General features: G+C 36.8%; 1 protein-coding gene across 1 annotated transcript; it reads right to left on the bottom strand.

Annotated features, from left to right (window-relative positions):
• Positions 1–14,630: 14,630 nt before the first annotated feature.
• LOC149951720 (uncharacterized) lies at positions 14,631–16,344 on the bottom strand. Its single transcript, XM_090170104.1, has 3 exons — positions 16,058–16,344; positions 15,436–15,981; positions 14,631–15,373 (listed from the first exon to the last, which is right to left on the bottom strand). The coding sequence occupies exons 2-3, from the start codon at positions 15,823–15,825 to the stop codon at positions 14,714–14,716; spliced, it is 1,050 nt and encodes a 349-aa protein (XP_090026230.1). The 5' UTR covers positions 15,826–15,981; positions 16,058–16,344; the 3' UTR covers positions 14,631–14,713.
• Positions 16,345–16,781: the final 437 nt, after the last annotated feature.

Below are 16,781 nucleotides of genomic sequence, written 5' to 3'. Positions count from 1 at the left end.
TGAACGAAATTGGTTCCGCGCCAGCCAGATTTAGTTGTACCTCTATTTATTCCCAACTGAATGGGAGCAAGAAACACAGCACCACACACAACAAGAACGCAACCCATCAAAAGTCGTGCGTTTTCTTGCGTTCTCCTAGTGTTTGTTGCTCCTAGCTAAAACATCCTTTGAATTAATTGGACCTTGGATTAATAATGTACATTATTAATCCAAGTTGAACTATCGTCCAAGGCTTAATTACTAAGCCTTGGGCGATAGTCCAATATATTCAAAGGACGTTATAGGATTACGTACGCTAATGCCTGGGAACCCGCGTGGATTCCGCATTTGAGAACCTTCATTATCGTCAGAAAATTAATAATTTTTTTTATATAATCTAAAAATATACAAGTGACGTCATTGAAGGTTCGTAAGCCCAGGTTGTTGAGCACTTGATTGTAAAATCATTGATCATAAATTTCAAATTTGGAATAGTTAGCTACATATATTTAATTATATTTATTGCTATTTAATATTAATTATTAATATATAATGTTAATAATTAATATTTAATGTTAATAATTAATATTTAATGTCAATCATTAATATTTAAATGGCATGGCTTAGCCAATTAGAAAATTGTAAATTATCGTCAAGGGAACCAAACTTTTAAATTTAAACATACAGTACTTAATGGTATGGGATTAAAATTTAATGAGCCAGGCAATTTACAAGGACTTACTTTACGGTATTATCCAGGCATAAGGTTGTCATGAGCTTCATAATCACATTAGTATTTTTTTTAGGTGTGAGCTAGGTGTATAGGACCTTTAAATGCTTTGGTCCCAATCGACCGAATGCGTTTTTCTTGGTGTCCCATTCGACCGAAAGTAGCCCAAATGTGCGATTTTTAACTAATTATATTTTGGTCCCATTCGAACGAATTGAAATTCCATTTTACTAAACCTAACCCAACCTAACCTAAAATAACCCAACCTTAACCAACCTAAAATAACCCAACCTTTACCAACCTAAACTATCCTTACCCAACCCAACCTAAACCATCCTATCCTAAAGTGGCGTAGCCAGAAATTCGTCTAGAGGGGTCGAAGTATGTAAATGTTAATAGGGGGTCGAGAAGGGGGTGGAAATATAGTACAGTAAAAGGTATGCCCAAGGGGGGGTCTGGACCCGGAAACCCCCCTTGTCTACGCCACTGCTATCCTAACCTAACGTAACCTATCCTAATTTAATCTAACCTAGTCTAAATTGAATGAGACTTTTGAATTTCCTATCACTTTGGGCTCAAAAATATTCTATGCCAAAATATGATTGGTCGGATCTGCTACCTGAAATTCGTACATAATTTTTCAAATTATTCTGTGTCCCTTTAAGAATCCAAAACACGAATACCGTAGAATTTAACTGTTGAGTATTATCTTAAATTTGGCATCGAGGCAATGAGAATTCTTAATTTGCGCTCGTATTAATAAGGCAGATAATTCAATTTCATTAAAACAGAGCCGACGTTTTAATATAAAACCACTAGACCGAGAGATCCAAGTTTGTTGGGTTTTTGTTTGTAGCTCGGGCTGCTGTCGTGTTAGTTGAGGCGAGAAATTTAGCGCCATCTTTCGACGTTAAAAGTCAACGGATGTTTATGGTCCTTTTAGACTAGACGACGCGAGCTATTTTGGGAAATTTCGATCTCTCTGCCGACCGTTTTTGTTTCATTCGGATTGTTTCTACCGACAATTACGAGACAGGACCGGTAAATTTTCCATTTATTGTCTTACAATGAAATCTGAGCATTTGTTTTCCGTCAAGCCTCGGCTATTGTTTTTAAAGAATACTATGGTTCTTCCGGCTTCCGTTGAGAAGCGGAAGTAGAGTATATTATGTATATAATATATGACAGGGTGGAAAACCTGGAAAAGTCAGGGAATTTTAAAAGGTTTCCAAAAGGTCAGGGAAAAGTCTGGGAATTTAGAAATTATTCCAAAATGTCAGGGAAAAGTCAAATAATTTTAAAATGGTCCCAAAAAGTATGGGAATTTTAAAATGACCCCAAAAAACTCCGGCAAATACATTTTTGAAAGAAAATATTTTTCAAAATAGGAATAAAGAGTATCAGTAATCCATATCTCTACTCGGAATGCTTATATTAGCGTATCGCGTATGGGGTCATTCCATGACAAAACGCCTGCCACAGAACACCCGACCCCTTTCGATTTTGCCCAAATTTTGTCTTTTTTGGGCCTAGGAAAACGATTTTGACAGTTTCATAACGATCGGTTCAGCCGTTTACGAGATACAGCATACGCGTTTTTTCAAAAGTACGCCTTGACCCCCTAAATGTTTTCTACTATATCTTAAGACATAATTATCGCAAAATCACATGTAATACCTCATTTTAAAGACAATGCGCACCCTAATATGAATATTTAATCAGAGTTGTCATTTGACGTAAATGTCATTAAAATCTGGGCCTTTAAATAATTTGACCTTTGACCTTGCCCAGACACCTCAGTCGTAGGTCAACGATTTTAGCATTTTTAAAATTCCCACTATCGAATACATAATAATCACTCAAAATCTCAAAGTAATATTTGTAGTTTTCGAGATATTAATTTTTGAAATTTACCCCTCAAATTAATGAAAATGCTATTTTATACACGAAACTAGTTGACCTACTAAATAAATTAAAAATATTATTATTTTGGTAATTTTGAGTTTAGAATATCAAATACACTAATTCTTAAATTAAGTTGAGTTATTTACATATTATTTTTAGTTTTGCATGTTATCTGTAGACAGAAGACATCACTAAATTGCTTGTCCTTAGTATAGTCTGGCGTTCAATATTATTGTAGCGTATCTTACTGCACCCTAAAATGGAAATGTGCTAGATATCTCAAGAAAACCCAATATTGCTCTTAGTCATATCGATTACGTTTTTAATAACGTAAAAATGTTTTAATATCTTTTTAATATATAATAGTTATAATTGAGTAGTTAAATATATTAACAGCGATAATTGAGTAGCGAAATAGAATTTATTTAACTGTATATTCTCGAACAAAGCCCTGAAATGGATCGAAATTGTTCGTTTTGGAGAGACAGTAGTAAATGTCATTTGCAAACACTTTCGAAAACAGTTGGTATCAACAACCATCTGTCCGAGGATGACAAATTAGTTCTTAGCAGCCGAACAGCTATACCTATGTCCAAAATAAGAAACATATGTCGTCACCATGAAGAACTTTTTATGAAAAGGTATTCAATGAGTCAAAAGAAGTGTATGAATCCTTTTGGGACTCACGACGCTGAAAGAAAGAGTGGACTAAAAACTATTTCATTGGATTTGTTCAAAAAATTAAAGTTACGAGGAATTGAAGTTATCGCTGGAAATAAGTTGTGCATCCAGTGTTTTATGTCTGCTGGAAAAAAAGTAAAGGATGAACTCCAAATACAGTTGGACGTTTCAGAAGTTCACACTGCACAAGAATCACAAGAAAGCGATTCTTTTTCATTTAGTCAACCTTGTTCATCAGGAGATGCGACGCAAGACGACAAAGCTATAGCTTTAGTGGCAGTTAACGAAACTCTAATAAACTTGGGAGAATCTCCTGTTAAAAGAAGTAAGAAATATATTAAATTTGAAAGAATTTATATATGTATACATATATAAATACATATATTTTTTAACTTTTGTACAGAAGGTTTGTCATCTCGCCAAAAAACAATTCTAAGCAGGACTAAGTTAAACGCTGTGAACAATTCATTGAAACGCAAATTAGAAGAGTCAATGGAAATTTCTCTTGATGAAACAGACGATAATATGGTTACGGACGATGTTTTTAGAAAGCTCGAAGAACATCAATTATATGAGAATATTTTGAACGAACTGAGAGAGAAATTCAATAACTCCAAGACATCATACGGCGAAAAGCTTCAGATCCTGACCTTGTCACCATTTGGAATACAACGCACAATGGAGGAATTTGGAGCACCAGAATACATGGTCAAACGAAGCAGGAATCTTAAATCTAGTCAAGGAATTCTTTCGCTACCAGAGAAACAATCGAAGGGATTAATATTGACCGAAGACGTTAAATCAAAGGTCGTTGAATTTTACGAAAATGACGATAACAGTCGTATGACACCTGGACAAAAGGAGTTTGTGTCAGTTAGAAACCACGAGACAGGTCAAAAAGAACATCATCAAAAGAGGCTTGTACTGCTGAACCTGAGAGAGCTCTATAACAAATTCAAGGAAGAGCATGATTTGACGTTAGGATTTTCGTCATTTTGTTATCTACGACCACCTTGGTGTGTATTAGCAGGTTCGTCAGGTACACATTCAGTGTGTGTCTGCACCTATCACCAAAATGTCAAGCTAATGATATCAGCTCTACCGTCTCCTTGTCCTTTAAAATGTGATATCGATTTCATGGCGCTCACCGTGTGTGACACTCAAAACAGGAATTGTATGATGAGGGTGTGCAAGGACTGTCCTGGGAAAAATGGTCTACTTGAAAATGAATATTTAACGAACCTTTTAGAAGATTTTGAAAATATAAAGTTCATGCAATGGGTGACAACTGACAGCACAAAGCTCATGACCTTGAGCGAGAGTGTTGAAAACTTTTTCGACTCTTTGGCCATTAAACTACTTGAACTAACGCGTCATCATTACACATCTAAGTCGCAATCTAATTATCTTAAAAACCTCAAAAAAACTCTAAAACCTGGTGACGTAATTGTTCTCGGTGATTTTGCGGAGAACTATTCCTTCGTAATTCAAGACGAAGCACAAGGGTTCCATTGGGACAATTCTCAAGCGACAGTGCATCCCTTCGTAATCTACTTCAGGGTAGTCGAAAACGGAGAACTTAACCACTTAAATTTTTGTATTATCAGTGATACCAGAACACATACAACCAATACTGTTCACAGTTTTTTAACTTATCTAATTCCAAATATAAAAACACATGTTCCTAATGTTAGAAAGCTAATTTATTTTACGGATGGATGTGCTGGACAGTATAAAAACAAATACAACTTTTCTAATCTCTGTTGCCACAAACAAGATTTTGGTTTGGACGCTGAATGGCATTTTTTTGCCACATCTCATGGCAAGGGACCTTGTGACGGAATTGGCGGAACAGTGAAGCGTAAAACAGCAAGAGTCAGTCTTCAGCGACCAGTGACTGGACAGATTTTGACTCCAACAGATATGTTTAATTTCTGCCTATCAAACTTCGAAAATATCAAGTTCATCTATGTTAAAAACGAAGAAATTGAGCGACAAAAGGAACTTTTAAAAGAAAGGTTTTCTAAAGCCATAACAGTAAAAGGAACTCGAGGGTTTCATAAATTCGTTCCGAAATCGTTAAATGAAATCATGGTTTCTCCGTTATCTAATGACGATTCGCTAACCACAGTTAAGGTTTCGACTTTAGAATTGTCAGATACTCGAAATCAAGAGGCTGAAAACTTTAAAGTGGGAAATTTGGTAGCCAGCGTCTACAAAGGCCAACTTTACGTTGGATTAATTGAGGAAGTATCAGAAGAGTTTGGAGACTTCTTTGTAAACTTTTTGCGTCCCCCTGGTATTTCGGACAAATACACATGGCCCAGAAGGATCGATAGCAGTTGGGTGTCAAGTGAAAATGTTCTATGTGCAATTGAAATTCTTGTAGGTTTACCAAATTCGAAAGGCTATCAAATCAAAGAACACGATAAAAATAAAATTACCAAAGCCTTTTCCATGTATAAAGAAGTTTAAGCTGTTTTGTGTAAATAAAAAATTAATTGGTGTGTAAACTATAAAAATAAATGGTTTTGGTATTTCATTTTGTGTGTGGTGGGGTAAATTTCAAAAATTAATATCTCGAAAACTACAAATATTACTTTGAGATTTTGAGTGATTATTATGTATTCGATAGTGGGAATTTTAAAAATGCTAAAATCGTTGACCTACGACTGAGGTGTCTGGGCAAGGTCAAAGGTCAAATTATTTAAAGGCCCAGATTTTAATGACATTTACGTCAAATGACAACTCTGATTAAATATTCATATTAGGGTGCGCATTGTCTTTAAAATGAGGTATTACATGTGATTTTGCGATAATTATGTCATAAGATATACTAGAAAACATTTAGGGGGTCAAGGCGAACTTTTGAAAAAACGCGTATGCTGTATCTCGTAAACGGCTGAACCGATCGTTATGAAACTGTCAAAATCGTTTTCCTAGGCCCAAAAAACCTTGTATACAAAATTTTGGCGAAATCGAAAGGGGTCGGGTGTTAAAATTAAAAAAAACTAGGTCGTTTTGTCATGGAATGACCCTATGGTAAGATCACTCTGACGGCTTTGGCCGCGCCTACGAGACAAAAAATCCCCTCTGCGCACGCTCCCCTCTTGCGTTGTGGTTTGTTAAGTTAACATAGTGACGTCAAAAAAACCGTCAGTCACATCAAGACGGAAATCTTCCGCGATAAGCATTCCAAGTAGAGGTATGGATTCCTGCGATAAACGAGGTCAGTTTCGTGAAAAACATGAGAAATTCAGTGTGGGAACTAATACTAATGGTGATTTCTTAAATTAATGCCAGCGCATTTATAATTTCTTGATGATCGAATAACGTTTGGCAGTGATATATTCGCACTATTCGCACGAGCCAAGAGTTGCAAAACCGAATAGACCTTTCTATAAATTCCTAGCTAAACTGGCCAAATACTTTCACAAAGACAACATAGCGTTACTTCATTAGGAATTGCAAACTTATTTATTCTTTGGTTATTATTATTATTATTATTATTATGGTTTTAAAATTTCTTTCTACGATCATTCGTATTTGATTGGTATTTTTGGAAGCGTCACCCATAAAGTCTATTTTCAAAATAAAGCTAAGGTAGCCTACGTTCAAATAGTATATTTCAAAATATAGTAGGTCTACAACTGAACTATTTTCAAAATTTATGAGATATAGTTAGTTAACTATTTATAATGGTTTGTATGAAACTATAACCGTTAAACGAGTAGGATTTTGATAAAAAATCCACTATTTATCCAGACAACTAGGTTGGCAGGTTTGCCAGATAATAAATTATTGAGCCTCCCTGGTACATGAAAAACCGGGCCTATCTATACACAAAAGTAAACAACCACATAAGTAGTATTTTATAGAATGGTCTATTGCTCCGTGTGAATGGAGAAAAAATTTCCACAACGCGGCCATCTAACAGGTTTAAAGGGGAACGGCCAAGCTTTTCCAAATATGGCCTTATTTCCGTATCAAAATATTAACAAGACGTTCAATATACTAACACGTACCTTTTTGTCTTGAAAAAATAGCTTTTGGCCCAAAAAGTTGAAACGAAAAATAACGCCAGGTGTTTGGGTTTGAATTTTCGCCGCCATCTTAGGGTGCGCCGCCAGCGCCCCTAACCCCGTATGAGCCATTTGCGAACTATCCTAACTTTTAAAATCGCGCAATTTAGGCTTAGGTCTCTTATAACTGGAACAAAGTTTTTGCGTCTTCAGCAGCGCGCGCTTTTACGTTGTTTTTCCGTCTCACCGACTTCTCACCAGGTGTCGCGGCGGACGTGCGCTTTTCGATTTCCCGAAATTTCTTTATTTTATTAAAAATTAACCACTCAATATTTTTTATGCAGTTTTCGCCATAAACTTTAGATTTTAATGGGCTATAGGGCTATCTAACTGGTTAAAGCTTGACCGTTCCCCTTTAAAGAATTGCAGGTTTTTGTGGCAGAGGCTGAGCTCCAAATATTTAAATCTAACAATGTTCGTACACATCCTTTTAATTACCCAAAACTAAAAGATAATATTATTATAAAATACCTTTATTAATGTAATTTTAAATATTTAAGAATTACGATTGTGTGTTTTGCAATCTCGTCTGAATAGGCCTTTATACTAAATAATAATTAATTAACTAGGAACAGACTGAACTGTACCTTCTTAATGGTGGTCTTTAAAATAAACCATTCTATAAAATACTACTATGTGGTTATTTACTTTTGTGTATAGAAATGCCGTAGGTTTGGCCCGATTTTTCATGAACCAGGGAGGCTCAAAACGGGATTCTCTGGCAAACCTGTGAACCTAGTTGTCTGGATAAATAGTGGATTTTGGATGAAAATCCTACTCATTTAACGATTATAGTTTATACAAATCATTATAAATAGTTAATTAATTATATCTAATTGATTTTGTAAAGAGGTCAGTTATGGACTTACTATATTTTGAAATACACTATCTTCACGTAGGCTACCTTAGCTTTATTTTGAAAATCGACTTTATGGGTGACACTTCAGAAAATACCAATCAAATAGAGATGATCATAAGCAGAATTTTAATAACCAAAGATTAAATAAGTTTGCAAGTCCTAATGAAGTAGCGCTTTGTTGTCTTTGTGAAAGTGTTGGGCTTGTTTGGTTAGGAATTTATAGAAAGGTCTATTGTAAACCACACTTAGGGTCATCCCTCTATCGGCGAAAAAACGCGTTACTCAATCACACGTCCAAGGCGTAAGTTACGAAATTTTATCAAATATCAAAGCAAGTGCACTGCATGGCGGCTCAATAGATGTCGCTAGCGTCGAAATCAAAAGGCAGTACTTATAGGTGCCCCTCACGCTGATTGGATCGTTTGTAAATTGTTCAATAACATAAATTACAACAAATATAAACAATATTTTTACATGGGATTTGTAATTTAGGTTAAAGCCCACTAAATAGAGTATAATTTGCCTAACTATAATACTCTACAATGGCTCTCTGACGACGTTATCATTTGGCTATTTTAAATTTTAGCATCCCTTGACATAAATAGAAGTCGCGTTTTTCGATGAATCGGATAGATTCATGGCCATCTCTAATAACAGGGGCCTTTTCATAAATACAGGTGGCAATGATAGAGCCGCTACTTGCTTTTAAGCGGTGGAAGCAATGTTTTGAAAGCTGTCATTTGCGTCAAAGAAGCGCCATTGAGTGGAAACTCCTCAATGTAAATTTCCTCTCCTTTTTTCGAGTTTTTAATTAAGCCGTTGCCTACGTTATTAGAAAGGCCCGTGCACTGGCTATTTCTTCAAATATTTTCTGTCATCTTAATTTGACAATTTTGGTCACTAGGCTCTCTCGTATCTGGACCCTGTTGCCTAGGAAACGGCAAGTTTTCAACTTTAAATAGTCAAGACCCACTAAAAAATATGGCATTGCGAAGTGCAAAATGTTCTATTTTTAGCTTCTTAAAAGACGTTTAATTTTATTTTATTCATTTAAATTGTTATTTTATCTCAATGGAAAAAGTTAAGCCTAACTTTATGAATACCCCTTCTTAGGTCCATCTTTCGTGAATCAGAAAATCGTCGTTAAAATGTACCCCCTTGCCACTGGCCTTTATAATAACGTAGGACTCTTGTTACACTTTATAAAAATATTAGCCGATAGCTTACAGTTTAGGCTATTTTGTGCTAGCACAAATTTCCCGTAAATCAGCGGCGGGAATTTAAAATTTTATGTGGAATTCCTAGAGGTTCCTAAGCGGGTTATTCGCGACCGAAACCTATCGCAACGCCCCCTTTGGTTCGCCATTGAAACCTAGATTGGTAGCAACTAAAGCAGACGCTATTAGTTTAAGAAAAAACGTTCTTGTGACTTTTTAATTGGTCTGTAGCAGACGCTAGATCATATGCCCAACCTCGGAGAAACTAGCGCCGTTACGCCACCTAGTCTCGTTTCGGTCGCGAATAAATAAATACATTATCGGTTTCACCATAAGCCTATAAGCCCCATGTTTACGGAATTTTCCATGCAAAAAGAAAATTAACGTACGACGATAGGGCAGTAGCGACATCTTCTTTTTCAAAATTTCTACATCTAAAATATTCCCTTACTTGGTAGAGCCGCCACGCTCGGGTTGATAAATGTCACACAAATCGCGTCTAAATCTCAAATTTGAAAAATAAATACCTTCAGAGACAAAATTCTTATTTCTAATAGCCAGTTTTAGGTTCTGATGAGTCATTTTGTAAAGATAAGTGTTAATTTTAAAGGGCAATGCAAGTGACCATGCATGGGGTAAATTATCTTATAGATAAAAAGAGTGACTGTGCATGCGCTATCTGCCATAGCCTTTCCCTCTGTAAAAAAGCAGAACCATATTTGCCGAATTTATTTTGTATAAATACGACTCTCACGGTTTTTACGCAAAATCCATGCATTCTTTAGTCGCGAAAATGGCCGAGGAAAGTGAAGTCTCCGTGCTTACCGACAAATTGGATCCTAAACTTGTACAAAATAAATGTAATAAAAAAAGATAAATATTCTGTCGGGGTATAATTTTATATTGAGCTTTACTCCATATTGGAGAGCATTAAGTGGTTCACTAGGGAGCGACCCCACGTTGAAGAGGTGGCTATCTTTTCTGATAGTCTATCTTCTCTACGGGCCATTGGAAACTTTTCCAACCCTAATGGTATGTGTGCAAACATCAGGGATTTGATTCTTAATCATGGCGCCAAAGTCACCCTTAATTGGGTTAAAGCACACCGTGGTATTTTGGGTAACGAGAGAGCGGATGCGTTGGCCAAGGGCGCATTATTAAATCAGGTGGTCCACTCTATTTCATTCCTAGAGTGGGCGACAATGGTGTCAACCCTAACCACTTCTCAACGCAGATTCTTAGTGGTCACGGTAAATTCCCAAGTTACTTGCATGGTTTAGGTCATGTGCTCAGTCCTGCCTGTGTCTGTGGGTCAGAGACAGGCGATTCTGAGCACTACTTAGCTAATTGTCCTATTACACTCCATCTGGTCCCTAGAGCCAACTTCGGAGATGTGAAACTCACAGACAATTTGATTGTATTCGAGAAAATCATGCGCTTTATAATCAGTCACTTCGGGGACTTATGTCCAGGATGATGACTGATTTTTTATTGTCTTTTAATTCTACACTTCCGTTTTATTTTCTCTTATCTTCTTGCCCTTTTATTGGGCTTTTATAAGTGTTGTCCAGGCTTCCCTGTTTAGGTTTTATCATTAATAAAAAAAAAATAGTGGGACTTATTCATTTATCTAACCATTCATTACAAATATAATTTGTAAATCTAGTGGTACCCCCCTAGTGCCTAGCGGGACGGGGGTATACAAATTAACAACTAAATGTCGGGGTATAATGATAGGGAAATTGTTAAGGGAGACGGGATATAGGAGTGTGTGGTGTTGAATTTTCTTAATCCAATGTGAGGCTAGCGGCAGAGATTTACCGCGTCCAAGGCCTAATGTTTCAACTTCCATTATTAAAAATATTCAATTCACAAATAATTTTATTCCAAAACATTGTTAAATCGAAAATATCAAAGTTCAACTCTCGGAAACTAACCCAGTTCTTTTCTCCATAATAAATAAATTAAGCTAGGCCTAAATTCCTGGGTTCGTTGATTGCGAGCTAACTCAGCGAAGAAAATCGAAAAATTCGCGAATGAGAGTGAAATTGCGCCACGTGGCTACACCAAGGAGAATAAGGCTTTCGCGCTGTATAAAATCATCCTTGGAAAACCTACTTACGGCTTGTTGAAGAAAACATAGTTCCCCCCCTGCATGACCACTTGCGTTGCCCTTTAAGTTTTAAAGCGATAAAATTGTGAATAAGCCTTGGGTACGGTGCTAAGGGCTCCCGGCGGAGATTTATCCCGTGTGGTTTTAATTTTAAAAACGTTCTTGCATAGCAAAGACTATATATATAGTCTTTGCTATGCACGAACGTTTATATATATAGTCTTTTGTGCATAGCTTGTGCGCATTCATAATGCATTTCGCGAAATTTATTTCAGAAATGCGTAGTTGAGGACGTAGCTACTAGGAGGTGCAGATTTTGAAACATTTGGCCTAGACCTTTGCTTATGGGTACCTTAATTGGTTTCACTAATTACTTTCTTGGTGCCCTTAAGCCACTTCTTTTACTTTTTACAGTTTTTCTTTTAAATAGATTCGAAGACCCACCGTATACTTTATTTCACAGTGCAGTTATAACAGTTTCGTCCTTGGACCTGCTTTTGTTGAACTAATTTTGCGCGCTTTCAATACAGTTATTGGCGTTTATTCAAAAAATCTGTTTGTAACGCGTCTCTTTTGTTGACGACACGTTTCAAAGTCTCAAGGTTTCCTCTCGACTCCCGCAAAAATAGGAATTTTGCGAGGTTTCTAAGAAAAAGGCTGTTGTTAACAATCAGAAGTCCGCCGTTAAAAGGAAATTGGTTAGTTTCAGGCCAACAACAGCTCAATTGTCAACGCAAGCTGGCTCGCCAAAAATTTCCTTCCATTAAAAGAAAAATAGAACAGCACCCATTAACCACCAACCCACTTGTTGTGTGCTTTGAAACGAGCCTTGGTCAATAGGTTTTTCTTTGATTGACAAAATACAGCGAAGAAGCCTTATTTCCAATTGGGTTTTGGGCTTGATTAAAGGAATGAGAACATTGTGTAAAAAAGGTCAAAGCTAGGTCAAATTCGTTGTGAATGGGTTCTTTTCATTGGATTGGGAGCCACAATTTATATCTGCTGTGGTTAGGGTCTTGAAGATCACTTTCTTGAAATCATGTACAAACCGAAACAGTTATCATTAGTCGATGGCGTCACCTAATTTCAAAGAAAATATAATGTCGTCTGCTTATATTCTAGTGATAGTTAGCGCCACTGGCTTAAACAAATTACTGTCGCCTCTATCATTTCCACCTGTATTATGATAAGGCGGTTATTATAGAGTAGTAGCACTCTGGCTGCCATTGTGGGCGCGAATTTTTTATGAATAGGAAAAAGCATGGGTGACGTCGTGTGACGTAGCACTGCCATTACTCTATTAGAGATCGCAATGAATTAATCCGATTCTTCGAAAAAACGACTTTAGTGGAGAGCGTGGTGCCATCTATTAATGGCCCAGGAAGCTAAAATTCAAAATAGTGAAACGATAACGTCGTCAAAGAACCATAATTGTAGAGTATTATAATTAGATAACTTATACTCTACTTACTTGTTAGTGGACTTAAATCTAAATTATATATCCCATATAAAATATATTGTTAAAAATTACTATAATTTAAGTTACTGCCAGATTTAAATACGAGTCAATCAACGCGAAGGGTACTTTTATGTCCCGCCTTTTGGGTCAAAATGTAGCTTAGGTATCTTGTTTTGATTTCGACGCTACCGACATCTGTTGAAAAAAGAGCTAGTACACGTCGAATCGACACTTGCTTTAAATTATTCTCACCGTTAACTTGCGGTAGAAGACGTCACCGACTTATGATAACTGTTTTGGTTCGTAAATGATTTCAAGAAAGTGCCCCCAGCCATCAAATACCAATTTTGGCTCTAGAAGTACTATACGCTTATATTAAACGGTGGGTAAAAATGCAGACCGATCTAGCCTTAGATCTAACATAATTTGAATTTATATGAAAGACTAATAATAGAAACTGCTATTTCAATACACGTCTTCTGAATTGCAGACGATTTTAAACCGAAAACACACATTTACGATTACGCAAGACAGGAAGTTCGTTTTCATATAAATTCAAATTTCGCCGGGTAGGTCGACATTTTTACCCACTCAATGGTTCTTTTCTAACGGTCATTGCAAAAATTGGCAATCCGCCAGATGTCGCGAGGGATTAGGAGGCTTACGTTTCTAATATGTGATCGAATATTTTGACCCGCTATCGCCATCTGTAGAGAAAAATATCAACCACACAACAGCGGGAAATATGAATATATAAATCGTTTGCCTGATAATTATCCATCTAGGTTCGAGGCAGTTTCCAATAGACCTATTGACAAATTAGATTTTTCATTTTACATAGATGTACGTTGTACATAAACTGCTGGAATATATTACTATTATAGAACGCAAAGTGTATGCTTAGCAGACGAAAATCCACCAGTCTATGAGTTGCTCACGTTGATCAATTTAAATCTTTTGCCGGTAAGGGATTAAATATTTTATAAATTATTAATTTAAACTCAGAAAAATTAGGGCCTAAAAAGAAACAAAAAGTAATATTTTTCGCTGTTTATTCGCAATCGAAACGAGGCTAGGTGGCGTAACGGCGCTAGCGTTTCCGAGGTAGCTAGTTACTACAATCAAATTAAATAAACTTATCAAAAGATGTAAAAATTATATTATAATGCAAGTATCATTATTTATTAATTTAAATTTACCAATACCGATGAGGAAAACTAATAGCGTCTGCTTTCGCCTCTACCTATCTAGGTGTTAATGTCGAATCATAGGGGGCGTAGCGAAAGTTTTCAGTCGCGAATAGATAGTTTATAATATTATTAACACTGGCGGTGCCACCTGGTAAGACTTTAGGTATTTAAGAATCTGCCTCTAAATAAATATCTTATCAATTTTCTCTTTTAAATACCAGAGGGCGCCTGCGAAGGTGCCTCATGTTTAGCGCTACAACACTAAGCAAGATAAAGACATGGACAACAAAGACTTGGGCGTGGGGCCTTGATTTTTTTTTAATATCCTCTGTCATGCCCCTAACCCCATTCTTTTTCGGAGCTTACGTTAAACTTAAAAAATGTGGTCTTTTTTATTGAATAGCTGCTTTTATTGACAATAAAAAAGCATTCAAACAGTATCCAAAATATTATTCTCAAATTCCGCATAAAACATTTATTACCAAATATTATAAAATCTCATTGAAATGCACTGATAAAAATTACTAGAAAAAGGAGCAAGTAGAAACAAAAATATAGCCCTTTTCTAGGTTCGCAAAACGACTCTAAAATGTCGTTGGTTAAAGTGGTAGTCTCGTTGGAGACAATTCCGTAGTGGACCACCACGAAACCCGACTTCCCAAAAGGCACGTCAAAGCTGCACGTCAGGGCGTCGGTGCAGTTTTGGTACGTTTGACTTAAATCATACACCATTCTGTCTATTTCAAAATGCCCGTAAATCTCGTTGGGTAAAGGCCTATTAATTTCGTCTAGTTCCACGTGACTACTCGAAAAGACCACGTAATAGTGTTCCGAACTATGAGCGTGAATTTTGACTTTCCCGTCGAAAGATGGCTTGGCGTTTTGGGTACCATTTTCAGAGTGCGGTGAAGAATGGCTTCTAAAGCAAGAGGACACACGTTTGAATTCTTCACGCGTCAAGGCCTCGTGACAGTCGAACTCGTGACCTTCGGTTTCGTTGCTGTTGACGCCTTCGCTGCTGGAGACGGTGGATTCGTGGGTCTCCCATTTGTCGTCGACATCCTCCGCTGTCTCACTGCTTTCCCCGCTTTCCAGAGACACATCGTCGTTCAGGTGCTTTTGGTGGAAGTCCAAACAACGTAAAAGTGGCTCTGATCCCTTCAAGATACATTAAAATAATAAGAAATGAGTATTAGCGAGATATGTTCGATGCTCATTACCTTAATAATAGTAATAGCAGCTCCGCTTAACTTATGGCAAGTGGAGAGGGTCATGATGGAACCTTCGATGAGGAAAAACCCCCAAACCTCAGTATCACCGCTCGACAGTACTACGTGCTCGTTAAAAATTGATTTCTGTTTTTGCCTCTCCAACGGCGGCTCTGACGGTAGTAGGTAAGCGTTGAACGGGGTGTCCATGTGCAGTTTCTGAGAGTCACACCAAACGGATGACATCCTTTCGTTGACTGCCATCATGTCGGAGGTAGTTAACGACAAATTATACTCTTTGAAATAGCGATACCTCAAAATGAGAGGCGTGCAGAACAAAGTAACGGCGGATCCCACAGCCAGTGACAACAACAATATCGTCTTAGGCGCCCTTCGAAGCATTGTCTAGTTGAAGAATTGCACCATAGGTGGTGACACTTCATTGGTTTCTGTTTCAGGAATGCCACCACATCTGGGAGAGACCGAGGCTTAATCTCGTCGAGTTCAGCGTTCGGAATTTCAAATGTAGTATCTACGTTCTAACGCGGGGTTTGTCATCTATTTAAAATGTCGAAATGAGAAATTTACAACACAGTTTTGAATTTTAGCCGTAAGTCGGAAGGAAAAAAACTACCCATGCTTTGAAAAAGGCTGAAACACTTTAGTTTATTTTAAGCCTTGGCAACTAGAATTTGTACGAATCGCTAGAAACATTTTTTTTTGTGGCTTATACGGGAAGAAACGCCTTGAAAACTAGTACAACGCAATATTTTATCTTCATGATTACGTCATTGAAAACAGCGCTTAACCTTTGGAACTTTTCTCTGTCCTGTTTTGTTGTAAAATTAGGCCAGGGACTTTAATGAAATTTAGAAGCATATACTAAACGTTTTAACAAGTGGTTGAGAGTAAAATTCGGGGATCGAGAAAGTATTTTGTTTGTTAAAACTATTTAGCTTATTTTTAAAATGAAAACACCATTCGCATATCTTTATTATTTCCTCGTTGATCACGTGATACAATTGAGAGGAAGTTTCAGAGAAGAATTAAATTTTTTTCAAGGCTATGATACTATTAAACTTTATCTATATATATATATACTTGCTACGAATATTGTTCATTGTTTTCATCATTCTAAGAAAACGAAGGGCTTAAAATTTAAGGTACGCGTTAGAAGCTTATCAAATTATCAGAGGATGGATTTCATTTTTGAATAAGCCCTGCCCTGCAAGGCTCCGGGAATAATTTTATTATTCACACCGCGAACTCTCATCTCTTGGAATTCCATTGATACCTCGAAAGTTTCTAATTCCCAAGAAATATTTATCCGTTATTTAGTCACTTGATTTCGCGCAAAA

The sequence above is a fragment of the Leiobunum rupestre genome, chromosome 3 (assembly GCF_980474605.1).
Source record: "Leiobunum rupestre chromosome 3, qqLeiRupe1.1.hap1, whole genome shotgun sequence".
NCBI lineage: Eukaryota > Metazoa > Arthropoda > Arachnida > Opiliones > Sclerosomatidae > Leiobunum > Leiobunum rupestre.
The sequence above is the reverse complement of the archived record's forward strand: the minus strand, read 5'-3'. Positions and strand labels throughout refer to the sequence as shown.

Bases quoted from the DNA above. Each gene is read 5' to 3' on its own strand.
- LOC149951720 (XM_090170104.1), bottom strand. From the start codon at position 15,825: ATGCTTCGAAGGGCGCCTAAGACGATATTGTTGTTGTCACTGGCTGTG. The intron at 15,374-15,435 runs GTAATGAGCATC...TGTATCTTGAAG, and splicing joins CTGCTATTACTATTATTAAG to GGATCAGAGCCACTTTTACG.